General features: G+C 64.1%; 1 protein-coding gene across 9 annotated transcripts; it reads left to right on the top strand.

The window, feature by feature from the left end:
* The first annotated feature begins 259 nt into the window (after positions 1-259).
* On the top strand, positions 260-11918 carry NSMF (NMDA receptor synaptonuclear signaling and neuronal migration factor). 9 transcript variants are annotated; one of them, XM_036856459.1, is made up of 16 exons: positions 260-516; positions 931-992; positions 1624-2124; positions 3336-3411; positions 4235-4240; positions 4553-4621; positions 5498-5550; positions 5925-6014; positions 6574-6698; positions 6820-6903; positions 6995-7028; positions 7101-7171; positions 7319-7398; positions 7540-7642; positions 7863-7938; positions 8025-9177. In XM_036856459.1, the coding sequence occupies exons 1-16, from the start codon at positions 446-448 to the stop codon at positions 8120-8122; spliced, it is 1599 nt and encodes a 532-aa protein (XP_036712354.1). In that variant the 5' UTR covers positions 260-445; the 3' UTR covers positions 8123-9177. The 9 variants fall into 9 exon arrangements, with proteins under 9 accessions (XP_036712354.1, XP_036712355.1, XP_036712361.1 ...); XM_036856461.1 differs by lacking the exons at positions 260-516; positions 8025-9177 and adding exons at positions 695-797; positions 11730-11918; XM_036856462.1 differs by lacking the exon at positions 260-516 and adding an exon at positions 695-797 and having other exon boundaries at positions 8424-9177.
* Positions 11919-12966: the final 1048 nt, after the last annotated feature.

Raw genomic sequence — 12966 nt, 5'->3', positions numbered from 1 at the left:
GGCGGAGAGACGGTTGGTCCCGCCCCCTGCCGCCCAACCCGGACCCCGGGACGCCGGGCCCCCCCCGCCCCCCCACCTACTGCCGGCGTGGTGGGCGGGGCTTCAGCCTAGTCCCTTCTGGGCCCCGCCCGGTTCTGACGTTACGGTGGGCGGAGCCTTCCTCGTCCTGCCGTGGCTGTGGACGGTCCGACCCCAGCCCTGACGTAACGGGGGCGGCCCCGCCGAGCCCCGCCCCGGCCCTGACGTCGCGGTGGGCGGAGCGCCACCCCCGGGCCTGGCAGTGCTGTTCGGTGCGGCGGAGCGCGCGGAGGGATCGGTGCGGCCATGCGGGTCCCGAGTCGGAGCCCGAACCCGAGCCCGATCTTCGGCGCGGCGCGGCTCCCCCGACGGAGGCGACGGGCGCGGGGCGCGCTCTGAGGCCTGGGGATGCGCCGCCGCCTCGACCATGGGCGCCGTCGCCTCCCGGAGGAGGGCGCTGCGGAGCGAGGCCATGTCCTCGGTGGCGGCCAAAGTGCGGTGAGTGCGGCGGGCAGACTGCCGGGGCCAGCGCCGCCCCCGCCCCCGCCCCCGCCCCCGTCCCCGCAGCGTGCTCGCAGCCGGCGCCCCGCCCCCACCTCCGTGCGGCTCCCTTCCCTGAGGCTGCGGTGGGCGAGCTGCACGACCTCACGACCCTCACACACACTGGGTGGCAGGGGCTGGATGGCAAGCAGACCTGGGTCCCGCCTGCAGGTCCGGCCAAGGTGCACCGGCACCCAAGGGTCCCCGAACTGCGACCTGCCAGCCCTGGGCATTCTGAGGTGGGATGGGAGTGCTTGCTGGGGGTGATCCCTGAGCCCTGCCTTGCTGGCGCCGAGGGCCTGGGTGGGGTGGGGTGGGGACGCCAGGGTGGGTGGTGTGCACTGACGACGCACGCCGCTGTCCACCCCTCAGAGCAGCCCGAGCGTTTGGCGAGTACCTGTCCCAGAGTCACCCCGAGAACCGAAACGGTGCAGGTAAGGGCACGTGAGGCAGTGCCGGGACGGGGTCCACCCACAGCCCCCCATCCTAGGCGAGGGGATGCTGTCCCCTGTCCAGGTCAGGCCCAGCCCCTGCGCACTGTGGGGTGTGAGCAGGCAGCTAGTGCCCTGCTGGGCTGGCTTCCTCACGCCCCCTGCCCCGCCTGGCCCAGAGCCCCAGGAGGAGCTCCTATTCACTCATCACCATGGCACCCACCCAGCTTGGGCCGTTGGCATGGCAACAGGCCTCCTGGCACCCCCAGGACTGGCACCACTGTCTCTGGGGGCCAGCTGGTGGGGGGGAGGGGAGAAGTTGGCACTGGGCACACGGGCGTGGTGGCAGGCTGGGAGGTGGCCTGCTTGTTTCTGCCCCCCCCCATCACCCACAGGTAGCACAGCCTGTCGCCCACACGCACGTAAGAGGGGCTTGGGGCCCCAATAGGCGTGAGACGTTAACCTCTAGGGGGAGTGCGCAGCTCAGAAATACCTTTTCTGAAGTCGTCAGGGCCCGGGGTTCGGTCAGTGGGCCAGGTACACGCTGGGGTATTCATTCCCTGCCTTCAGAACACCCGGAGACTGGGAGGGCAGGGCCAGCAGGCTGCAAGCTCACCTGGTGCCTCTCCCCCAGACCACCTGCTGGCTGACGCCTACTCTGGCCACGACGGGTCCCCCGAGATGCAGCCTGCCCCCCAGAACAAGCGCCGCCTCTCCCTCATCTCCAACGGCCGCTATGAGGGCAGCCTCCCGGAGGAGGCCGTCAGTGGGAAGCCGGCCGGTGAGGGCCCCCAGCCCCGTGTGTATACCATCTCTGGGGAGCCGGCCCTGCTGCCCGGCCCCGAGGCCGAGGCCATCGAGCTGGCTGTGGTGAAGGGGCGGCAGCAGCGGGAGCGGCACCCCCGCCACCACAGCCAGCCCCTGCGCGCCAGCCCGGGCGGCAGTCGTGAGGACGTCAGCAGACCCTGCCACAGCTGGGCGGGCAGCCGCCAGGGCTCCAAGGAATGTCCCGGATGTGCCCAGCTCGCCCCCAGTCCTTCCCCTCAGGCCTTTGGGCTGGACCAACCGCCCCTGCCTGAGGCCACCAGCCGCCGCAAGAAGCTGGAGAGGATGCACAGCGTCGACCGCGTGTCCGGTGAGGGGCTCGCTGGGGGCCTGGGCAGCTTCAGGCAGGGTGCTGGTGCTGGCGTCGGCCCGCAGCGGGCACCGTGAGGCTCGGGCGGAGCAGGCGGCCCAGGTCACGGCCTGCAGGTGGCGACCTGCCGCCACATCCCGTGCCCCATCTCAGGCCTCACGGTTGGCTTTAGCCTTGCCAGCACCAAATCATCGCAGGAGTGCTTCCCCGAGGAGGGGGCCTGGGAGGGTCTTAAGGGTTGAGCAGGCAGAAAACCTGGCTGAACGGAAAGATCAGGCTGCCTCCAGGGAGTCCTGGGGAACAGTCCCTGCCCTGGGGCCCACCCACCGAGGGAGGCGCGTGATCGCCTGGGGCGCAGCCAGCTAGTGGGGCCCTCCCCAGGATGGTCGAGCTGTGCCGGTGGCTGCGGAGCCCCGGAGGCCTGCTGTCGGTGAGAGGCCTCCCTGGGACATTCGAGTGGCCCCACGCTTCCTGGCTCTGAGGTTGTCATGTCCTGAGAGCAGAATTCTACCTAGTGGACCTGGCACATCCTCTCAGGGCACCTCTTGGGCCTCCAAATCAGCAACCCAGCTGGGCCTCAGGGCACAGGCCTGGGGTGTGGGCAGTTCACCTCCACGACCTCATGCTCCTCTGATGCACCCAGGCCAGGGGCTGGGACAGGGGTCAGGGAAGAGGGTAGAGTGACCTTCACCCACTCTGTCCAGTGGCTATAGGGGCCCTGGGAAGGGGCGGTCTCCACGCCCGGTGAGGGCCTCCACCTCGCCCTCCGAGAAGGGTTTGGGGGAGGGGAGGTCCAACCAAGTGGGCGCCAGAGTGGGCCGCAGAGAAGGCCCTGGAGACCTGAAGGAGAGGCCGCAGCCATTGTCCCTGCCCTTCCCCTCCTGCTTAAACGGAGCCAAAGTCAATCCTTTTCCTGGGCACCCTGGCGGCAGGCTGTGCTCTCAAAAGAACACTCGTCAGCTGTGGGTAGCAGAGGGAGAGCTAAGCAAAGACAAGCGTCACCAAGCCGCTGAGCTGTCGTGCCTTGAACAGCTGAGCAACACCCGAGCCTGCTGGCCCCGCGCCGGCCTCCCGACCGGGGATGGGGCTGGGGAGCCCTGGTGCTTCTCCACCGTCTGTGGCGGAAGCATCCCCTTCCCCGACAGGTGGGGGTAAAGACCTCAGGACCCCTGAGCCGGCCTAGTCACTGCGCCTTCTTCGGTCTCTTCCAGATGACATCCCCATCCGTACCTGGTTCCCCAAGGAAAACCTCTTCAGTTTCCAGACAGCAACCACAACTATGCAAGCGTGAGTCACGTCTGATGTGTGCTGGGCCCAGGCCGGGCGCCCTCTTCCTGGTGCTCAGGAATTGCTGCCGGACCCTCTCCTGTCCTCTGAGCCCCCCTGCGTGGCTGCTCCGAGCGTGCAGTCTGAAGGAAGGCAGGCCTGGCTGCTGTTAGCGCCCACTGCCCCGCCCCCGCCCCATCCCTTCCCCACTGCCCCGCCCCTCACAGTCCCCCAGTCCGTCCATCCTGTCCTGCGGGGACTTGGCTGGGGGCTGCAGCTGACGCAGTCACCAGCAGAGATGGTTCGCTGCCCCGCGTCACCCAGCTCCGCCTTCACGCACGCCCCAAACAGCAGCCTACTTGTGTTTCGTGTGCGCTGCAAGTGATCACAACTTAGTCCCCTGGGGGGCGTGCTCTTGACCTTCGCACAGCTGGGTGTTCTGTCAGGGCTTCCTTCCAGGGAGGGACTCTGCTGCGGTGTCCCCGATACCGAAGAAGCTGCCTCCTGCATATGCTACCCTGGGGAGCGCACCACCGCCCTTGGGCTGGATGGGGGCCGCTACCTTCGCTGCTGGACCCAGGGCCAGCAGGGCACAGTCAGGCCTCTGTGCGGCCTGACAGGGTCACAGCATCTGGCGGCCTGGGCCACGGGGACTTCCGCGTCTGCTGCCCTTTCCAGGGCTGGCCTGCGGCATAGCCGGCACCCTGCTGGTGCCTGGGATGCCTGTGAGGGACCCTCCAGGTCAATGACAAGAAAGGAACGAACTGAAGGGCGGTTGGGGGTCTGAGGGTCTCTGCTCACTGTGTCTTCTCTCTCATGCTGCCCCTTCCCGCCTCGACTCTAGCATCTCGTAAGTACCGTGTGGACCTCGAGCCTGAGAGCATGGCGGTTGTCCCTGGGGGACTCTCCCACCCCCAAGTAGGTTGGGGCAGGCCAGGGACCTGGGCCTTGACCATGAGGGCGTGCTGGGTCCCAGCGAGCGCCAAGGCTACAGCAGGGCCTGCGGGAACTGGGCCGAGGACAGGGCGAGGCCGGCCGGGACCTTCTGCCTGGCCCAGCGCCCTGGATGCCCCGCTGGGCCCTGTGCTCGAGCCTCTGTCCCCACGTCTCTGTCCCTCTCGCCTGCGGCCAAGGGCAGTGCTGACTCGTGGTGGTTTCCCAGGGTGTTCAGGGGCTACGCGGAGAGGAAGCGCCGGAAACGGGAGAATGATTCCGCGTCTGTAATCCAGAGGTAGGGCCTGCCAGCCACTCGCCACCAGGGTCCGTCTCTTGTCTGTGCTGGTCTAGCCTGGGCCCACCCAGCCCAGCAGACCTGATGGGGGAAGGGCGGTGGCGAACACTGGCCTGGCCCTGCTCTGGGGACGCGGCAGGCAGGAAAGGTCATGTGGCCTGAGCCCCTAGGCCTGTGTTTTGGGGGTACACTGACAGCTGAGCTGCAGCCAGCTGGCTCCCCTGCGCCTTTTTCTGGCCCTTGAAGCCCAGAGCAGTGGGGTCCGCAGCCAGGCTTACCCTCCCTAATCCCCGCCCACCTCAGAGATGTGTCCAGGAAGCTTGTCTGTCCATCTTGGAAGTTGGGCTTTGGCAGGGCACAAAGTTTGGGGTGAAGGAGACCTTCTGAGGTGGCCCAGGGACACAGCGGCAGGGGAGGGGGCATCTGCCAGACCCAAACCCACCTCACGCTTGGGGACAGTTGTGCTGCCCTGCCCACCGTGTGCAGGAAGCAGGAGCCCTTGACCACGTGGGGAGGGAGGCTCCCGGGGTTCAGAGTGCCTGGGCACAAGGAGAGAAGGGAAGCGTGGGCAGCGGAGGCGGGAGAGCCGAGTGCACAGGGTCGCCGGGGGAGCTGTCCTGGGAGGGGGCGGGGCTGCAGGAGGAGGCTTGCTTACCGTGCCTTTGTACTGGCAGCAAAGGGGGAGCCCGGGAGGAGTCTCAGGAGGAGAGGGACGGGGTGGGATTTGCCTGGGGGAGAGCTGGGGGCGCCGGGAGGGCATCCCTCACGGCAAAGGGCGATGTTGGGACGGTGGCCAGCAAGCCGTGGGGAGGGGAGCTCGTGGGACGGGGCGCCCCCCTCGCGGCCCTCACCAGCCCCCGGTGCTTCCGCCCCCAGGAACTTCCGCAAACACCTGCGCATGGTCGGCAGCCGGCGGGTGAAGGCCCAGAGTAAGGCCCGGGAGCGGCGGCGCGGGCGGGCGGGGGCGCGCTGTTCTTGGCCGCTGGGGCTTCGCGTGCTGCTCTCCGCGCCCCGAAGGCCGCGCTGCTGCCCCGCTGTGGCCCCGCGGGCACCTTCCCACTCCCAGGCTCCGCCCCAGGACAGGGCCCCGCCCCTGCACCCAGGCTCCGCTCATGTGCACCCAGCACGGTCCTTGTCCGCTGTCGCCCATCCGCACTCCCCACTCCCGCCTCTCCCGCCGCAGTGGCGTCTTCCACTCCCCGGACCCCCTCACGGTCCCCACGTCCTCCCCCGCCAGCCCCTGCCCCGGTCCACCTCGTGCGGCTGCAGGCCCGGCCCCTAACGGGTTCTGCTTTCGCTGCAGCGTTCGCCGAGCGGCGCGAGCGGAGCTTCAGCCGGTCCTGGAGCGACCCCACCCCCATGAAAGCCGACACCTCCCACGACTCCCGAGACAGTAGGTGCCCGGCGGCGCAGGCCCGCACACCTCTCCCAGAGGCTCCCCTAGGCCCCCAGTCCTGCGCTCCCACCCCGGGGTGGCAGCTAGGCTTCTGCGCCTTTGCTGAACCTCAGTTTACCAGACTGACGGGGGGGGGGGCGGGGGGGCGCTCCGGCACCTCCCATCTTCTGGGCAGGGGTAGCTAAAGGCTGCGGCTCGCTGGCGGCCCTGGCCTGGTGCCGCCCTCATGCCCGAAGCCTGAGGAGCAGTGCCAGACTTCTCCTTGGCCCGGGCGCCAGGCACGCCTGGCTGGAGCTGACCCTTGCCCTCCGGCTCCCACTGGCCTTGCACCAGGGTCCACCGCCTTCGCAGTCGGGCTGGTGGCAGGCGCCAGTCTTGCCGGGCTGCTGGGCTCCTCAGCTTGGCGCTCTCACCCACCCTGGGTGTCTCGCTGACCTGGAGGACCCTCCGGGACATGGCTTGCCGGCTCTGGCCTCCACCCTTCTCTGGGGGTTGCAGCCGGGACAGGAGGCGCCACAGGTGATCCTCAGGCCCGGTGGCACATCCTGCCCTACAGGTAGTGACCTGCAGAGCTCACACTGCACCTTGGGCGAGGCCTTTGAGGACCTGGACTGGGAGACGGAGAGGGGCCTGGAGGCTGTAGCCTGTGACACTGAGGGCTTCGTGCCACCCAAGGTCATGGTGAGGCCCCACACAGCTGTTGCAGGCTGCTCAGCAGTGGGGAGGGGGGTCTCGGGGGGCTCCTGCTGCCCACTGGCTCCGAGGCGGCCAGGGCGCTGAGTGGCCCCCCTGTTGTCCCCAGCTCATCTCCTCTAAAGTGCCCAAAGCTGAGTACATCCCCACCATCCTCCGCAGGGACGACCCCTCCATCATTCCCATCCTCTACGTGAGTGCCTGCCCAGCCCCCGTCGCGGTGTCGGGTGGGGGGTGCTGCCTGAGAAGGGCTCTGACGTGGGGCTGGCTTCCGTCTGTCCCAGGACCACGAGCACGCCACCTTCGAGGACATTCTGGGTGAGTACTCCGCCCCCCTGCCCTCTGGTCTTGGGGCTGCTGGGGGCGGCACTCACACCTCTGCCTCCGCAGAGGAGATAGAGAAGAAGCTGAACGTCTACCACAAGGGGGCCAAAATCTGGAAGATGCTGATTTTCTGCCAGGTAGGGCTCAGCCCTTCCTGCCCAGGGGTCAGGGGTGGAGGGTGCCGCCTCCCTGGGCATGCACGTTTGCATCTGCACGTGTTGGGGGCAGCGGTGGTTGGACACCTCCGGTGCGCGGCCCCGTCGGCTAACTGCAGCCTCTCACAGGGCGGCCCAGGACACCTGTACTTGCTCAAGAACAAGGTGGCCACCTTTGCCAAAGTGGAGAAGGAAGAGGACATGATCCAGTGAGCAGGGGGGGCCTGGGAGGCTGGGGGGCTGGAGGCAGCATCTGCTGGGGCACCGTGTCCCCGCAGTGCCTCCTGTGATGCCCCCTCACACCTGGGGGTCGGACTGGGGGCCACCTGTGACCACCCCTCCCCCGCCAGCTTCTGGAAACGGTTGAGCCGCTTGATGAGCAAAGTGAACCCGGAGCCGAACGTCATCCACGTCATGGGCTGCTACGTCCTGGGGAACCCCAACGGGGAGAAGGTATGGGGCCCAGACTCCACACCAGGCCGCAGATCCCAGACGTGTGAAGGGTTGATACAACCCCCATTTCTCTCCAGATTCCCTTTCCCTTCTCATTCTCCCGGAGAAACCCCCATGCCTGGGCCTAACCAGCTGGGGGGGTCCTGTTCCCCAACCCCCCATTCTCCTCATCCCTCTCCCTTCCCCTGCCCGGAGCTCACGGCCCACCCCCTCTTTTCAGCTGTTCCAGAACCTCAGGACTCTCATGACCCCTTACAGGGTCACCTTCGAGTCCCCCCTGGAGCTGTCAGCCCAAGGTGAGTCTGCCGGGCTGGTCTCCAGTTGTGGGGTGGGTTCCGGGGGGGCGGCGGCCTGAGCCCCGGCCTCACCCCTCCTGCCTCAGGGAAGCAGATGATCGAGACCTACTTTGACTTCCGGCTGTACCGCCTGTGGAAAAGCCGCCAGCACTCGAAGCTGCTGGCCTTCGAGGACGTTCTGTGAGGGGCGGGTCACCACCCGGCCGCTTCCTCGGCCCGGCGACTGGGGCTGGGCCGCTGTGTGCTGCCCGGTACCGCGTGGGTTCTGGTCTTCACGGCCACTTCAGGGCACCCTCAGACGTCGCTCAGGTTCCCTTCCAGGGGTCTGGTCCTCAAGGCATCACGGGTCAAAGAGGTCACAGCCCCCACGCCGGGAGGAGCCACCGCGGCCGGTGGACGTTGACCGGGTCTAGGCCTCGCCCGGAGGCTGCAGCTCTGGGGCGGCGCCTGGGCAGCTTCATAGAAATAAGTGCAATTTTCTACAGCCCCTGAGACGACTCAAAGGGAAGCAGCGTTACTAGTTAACTAGTTAAGTGCTCCGCTACTAGTCATGGCGTAGATCACCCGGCTCAACGTGTGTTCAGGACCTTGTCTGCCCCAGCGCCCCAGCCCCGCCGTATCTGATCACCAGCACCAGGGCGGCCCGCCTGCCCGGCCTGCCTCCGTCCCTGGCCGAGTCCATGATCGTCTGTGCTTGCACTGCTCTCGCCACCCCTGCTTACCTGACTTCGGCTGCGCCGGCTCGGCAGGGGTGCCTGGGCAGCAGCTGGGGGGCACAGCTTCCTTGCTCTCAGAGCGGGCGCTGGGTCGAGCCAGGCCCTGCCTGCTCCCCGGCCTCCAGGCCCGCCCAGCTCCCTGCTGCTGTCGAGCTCAGCTTTTGGCGGCCGAGCTCTGAAGGCCTCTGCTAGTGCAGAGGCCTGGGGTCTTGGCGGGGCCTGCCGGGGCTGGGTCCTGGTGGGTGAGAATCCTGCTGCACTCCACGTGGGGGCCTGGACCCTGCAGCCGGAGCCCGAGAGCTGGGCGGCCGGTGTGCTGTGGGCTCGAAGCCGGGCCCGCGGCCCAGTGGGTGAGCTCTCTTGTACATAGCTGGGGCTCGGGGGCTGGCCCCCCTTTGCAGAGCCTGGTCTGAGACACCTGGCTGTGTCCCCAGCCAAGGGGGGGGGCGGGGGCTTGTGCCGGGCTCTGAAAAATGTACGACCTCCCTTAGAGTGACCATTAAATCTGATCCTCTGCTGCGGCCGCCGCGTGGGTCTCCTCTCTCAGCACCCAACGTCCACTACCTCCCTGGGCCCGGAAGATTCTGGGCCCGCTGGTCTGAGGTTGTTGATGTGGTGGCCGCCTGCACATCCTGGCTTGGGCCGAGGGGGCTGGAGCCGCTAGGCCTGCCCTGTCAAGGGCACACTCTGCGAGAGGTCTGGGGATGGGGCTCCCGGGGCTCCCGGGGCTCCGAGGAAGTGTCTGGGAAAAGAGCGGGTCCTGGACGCGGCTGCAGGATGCGGTCCTGCAGCGGAGCCAAGTGAGGTCGGGAGACGAGAGCAGAGGCAGCACCCCCTCCTGTAGCCTCTGCCCCGCCCCCGGGCACAGAGCGGAGGGCCGTTCCTTCCCTCGGGCCATTCTCTGCGTGTGTCAGCAGTGTGGCCACAGTGGGAGGCCGGGAGGTGACCACAGGACCAGCTGGCCATCACTAGCCTTAGTCATCCCCAGCTGTGCCCATTGCCGCCACCCTCCTCTCCAGTGGCCAGGGTGCTTTTGGGTCCAGCCAGGCTTGGCTACCCTGGCGGCCCCTGGTCCAGTTGCCTGTGGGCAGATCAGCAGGTGCCAGATGGGTGCATCCAGGGCCACCAAGGGCTGGGGAGGGCGGGGGGCTGCCAGGGGATGGCCTGGGTGAAGGCTGGGAGGCCTGGGGTTCTGGGGGCCTGGAGGCTGGCAGCGTGGCGTCGGGGGCTGCTGCCAGGAGAATTCATGTCCGGAAGAAAGCCCACGCAGGCCACGAGGATAGCTCTCCGGCCTGACCCATCTGCCCTCACCGTGTGCTTCGAAGGCACGGTTACCGTGTGACCTGCAGGCCTGACCCCGGGACTGCCAGAAGCTTTGTCGCGTGCCCCTGCCCCTCCCCCAGACTCTGACGGGGCACCCTGTAGTCGAGGGACTGGGGCTGTGGAAGCAAGTGGGCTTGCCCCGCAGTCCTTTGGGTCAGCCGCTGTGGGTAAGGGCTGGCGAGGTCCGCCCGCGGGAGGCTCGAGGTCGTCTTGCATCTGGTTCACACGGTTCCTTCCCTCACACCCCATAACCACCAAGCAGTGTGATGGAGAAAAAACATGAAACCCAGTACAAACGAGGAAGGCGTTTTGGGAAAGGAACAAAACCGAGGGGAGGGGTGGCAGACCCGGAGGCAGGCTGGGCGGGGTCGGGGCCGGGGCAAGCTCAGGGCTCTGCGGCCTTCCCCGTCCACCCAGCCAGCTGGGAGACCGCAGCAGCAACCGGCGAGGGCTGGGGGAGAACTACTGGCAACTCGTGTGCGAGGAAAAGGATTAAGGTCCGTAGCATACGAGGAGCTTTTATGTGTTGACAAGAAGGAGACAAAAGCCAGCAGAGAAGAGTGAGTAAAGGGCTGAACTGACAGCTCACAGAGGAGGCAATCAAATGGCCGATGAAAAGCCAGTGAAGGGAAAGAGGTGCTTGCTGCCTGTTTGTTTGGCAAAAATTTGAAGGGTATGAGTCACCCTATGCTGGTGACTGTGTGGGGAGGAGAGCATGTGAATTGCTATAGCCTTATTGGAAAACAGTCTGGCAATAGCTCTTAAAATATAACTGGTAAACACTGAGCCAGCGCCTCCCACTGGGGCCTTCTGCATGGATGTCCATGTCCCACAGTTCATGCCATTAACTGCGGCAAGGCCAGATCATGTGGACGGCTATCCTGGAAGAAGCAGATTGTTCAGAAGGCTTGTTGTTGAGGGAGAAGTATGGTTGGGCCTGCAAGAGGCCCGAATATTCTGTTTAAACTGATGAGGTCAAGCTCACATTGATGAGGTGTGTTCCGCTCACCCACTGTGACACATAAGCCTTTATAATGTCTGATGTCCAGTCCTCACCTCCTGGTGACAGCATGGACAGAGGTGGCCCCGGCCTGCCCTGTCTACCTGTACTGCTCTCTCCAAGCCTTGCAGTGTGCATGCCCCAGCCTACATGGCCAGGCTCACCCCCTCAACCCCAAACAAACAGCCACCCCCTGATACCCCCTGCCCTGGATGTGTGCCCTAGAGGGACAGACCCCACCCTGGGGAGGACAGACTCAGGGCACATCTGCCTTGTCTAGAACCTTCCGTTTGCCCTACTTCCGGAAGGGACACGTGCCTACAGCTCCTTTAGTAGGTCTGTGTGGGGGGAAGAGAGTTGCACTTGAATTGCCAGGGAGGGGTCTCCAGAAACCAGGATTAGGAGGGAGATCATCAAAGCCACTGTGGAGGCACCCTCCTGCTGGTCCCACCCCACGCAGCTGTCACCCAGACAGGGCCAGGGTCTTTCTGGGGACCCCAGGAAGGCAGTCATGGACTAGACATGCCGTATTCATTGGACATGGCTCAAGGGCCAGGAAGGGAGACCCTGGAGGGGTCTGGGAGCTAGGGATCTGGAAAGGTCAGGAAAACCACCTGCAAAGGTGTTTATGAGCCCCTGGACCTGCTCCCAGGCCTGTGTGGACCTGAGCCAACCAGCGCCCTCAACAGTGGACCAGCCCATTCCCAGACCCACCACTGGGGGTGCAGCTAAAACCCCAGCATTCTCCATAGGATGGAGGCAAGACCCCAGTCTCACGGAGTGGTATTCAAAATACTAGAAACCAGAAGAATTATGGCACTTGAAGAACCATGAAGATCTTGACCAGCAGGTACAGGCCACCAGCAGGTACCAAGGATGAGAAGACACAGGTGCTGAAATTATCTGACAAAGACTTGGTAGAGCTGTTGGAAAGATGCTCACATGAGCTGTTGATCTAAAATAATAAAACAACCAGTTATTTTACCAGCAACATGGGTTTATTCGGGAACAGTAAAGAACTGGAATTCAGGACAAGCAGTCTAAGGTGACCCACAAGCAAGTGCAGAGAACAAGGGAGCAGAAACTCTTTTATAGAAGAGAAGGGGGAGTTGGGAGGGGCTGTTCTAAACAAAGTGTCCGTTGGAGGAAACTGGGAGTTTGCAGTGTGGTGGCTTTTCATTGGCTGAACTATGATGGTCTCTCATTGGCTGGGCTGTTGCTGGGCAGGGAGAAAATCTTCCTCCTGCTGGGTAGTAAGTAGTAACCTTCCTGTTGGGCCTGCAATTGAGGCTGCACGGTAGGCCGTGGGCGCTCCCCCTTCTGGCCTCCTGTTAAATAAGGTTTCTGTTTATTAATTTTCACATTTCTCCTCTTTGATCAAGATTTTTCTCTGAAAGCATTGCTTATCAAAAATCAGTTTTTTATGGATTCAGTGACTTTTTGTCCATCAATGCCAGGGAGGACCTTTCCTGGGTACCTTGTCCCTCGTGGAAGGGAGAGTGCACAGATTGGAAACCTCTTGAGGTCACATTCAAGTAACAAGGAGGAGTAGGAGGGAGATCTCTCAGGAATTTCCCATCTAAAGTCTGTGTCTTGGAATAGTGAAAACAGCAAAGGAACAGTCAACACAGAAAGAAATAAGCACTTTGAGAAGGCACAGTGCAGGAATAAACATGAAGCCATAGCTGATAAATTTTCCCCCAAACAGCAAAACTTCAAGGACTTTTTATTTTATTTATTTATGAAAATTGAAGTATAGATTGACAATGTTGGTTTATCAAAGACTTATTCATCTGAAACTAAGTGTTTGTCAATAATACAGCCTGTAGGTTACAAATTTAGACCATGAATTTGGATAAGAATCCGGAGTCACTTAATAGTCCAGATGAAAGAGAGAGACTTGTGTGAATTTGAAACCTAACAGGCCTGGTTCTGACATCTGGTCAGATGTTGTCTTCTTCAATTCGGGGAAATCTTTACTTTCAGGTC

This window comes from Balaenoptera musculus, chromosome 6 (genome assembly GCF_009873245.2).
Source record: "Balaenoptera musculus isolate JJ_BM4_2016_0621 chromosome 6, mBalMus1.pri.v3, whole genome shotgun sequence".
In the NCBI taxonomy this organism is placed as follows: domain Eukaryota; kingdom Metazoa; phylum Chordata; class Mammalia; order Artiodactyla; family Balaenopteridae; genus Balaenoptera; species Balaenoptera musculus.
This window is presented reverse-complemented; position numbering and strand designations above follow the sequence as displayed.

What these genes read in the sequence shown, in the direction of transcription:
- NSMF (XM_036856457.1), top strand. Translation starts at nt 700, where the DNA reads ATGGCAAGCAGACCTGGGTCCCGCCTGCAGGTCCGGCCAAGGTGCACC. An exon ending in TCCGCGTCTGTAATCCAGAG is followed by an intron (nt 4,622 to 5,497) that starts GTAGGGCCTGCC and finishes TTCCGCCCCCAG; the next exon opens with GAACTTCCGCAAACACCTGC. An exon ending in CCTGGAGCTGTCAGCCCAAG is followed by an intron (nt 7,939 to 8,024) that starts GTGAGTCTGCCG and finishes CTCCTGCCTCAG; the next exon opens with GGAAGCAGATGATCGAGACC.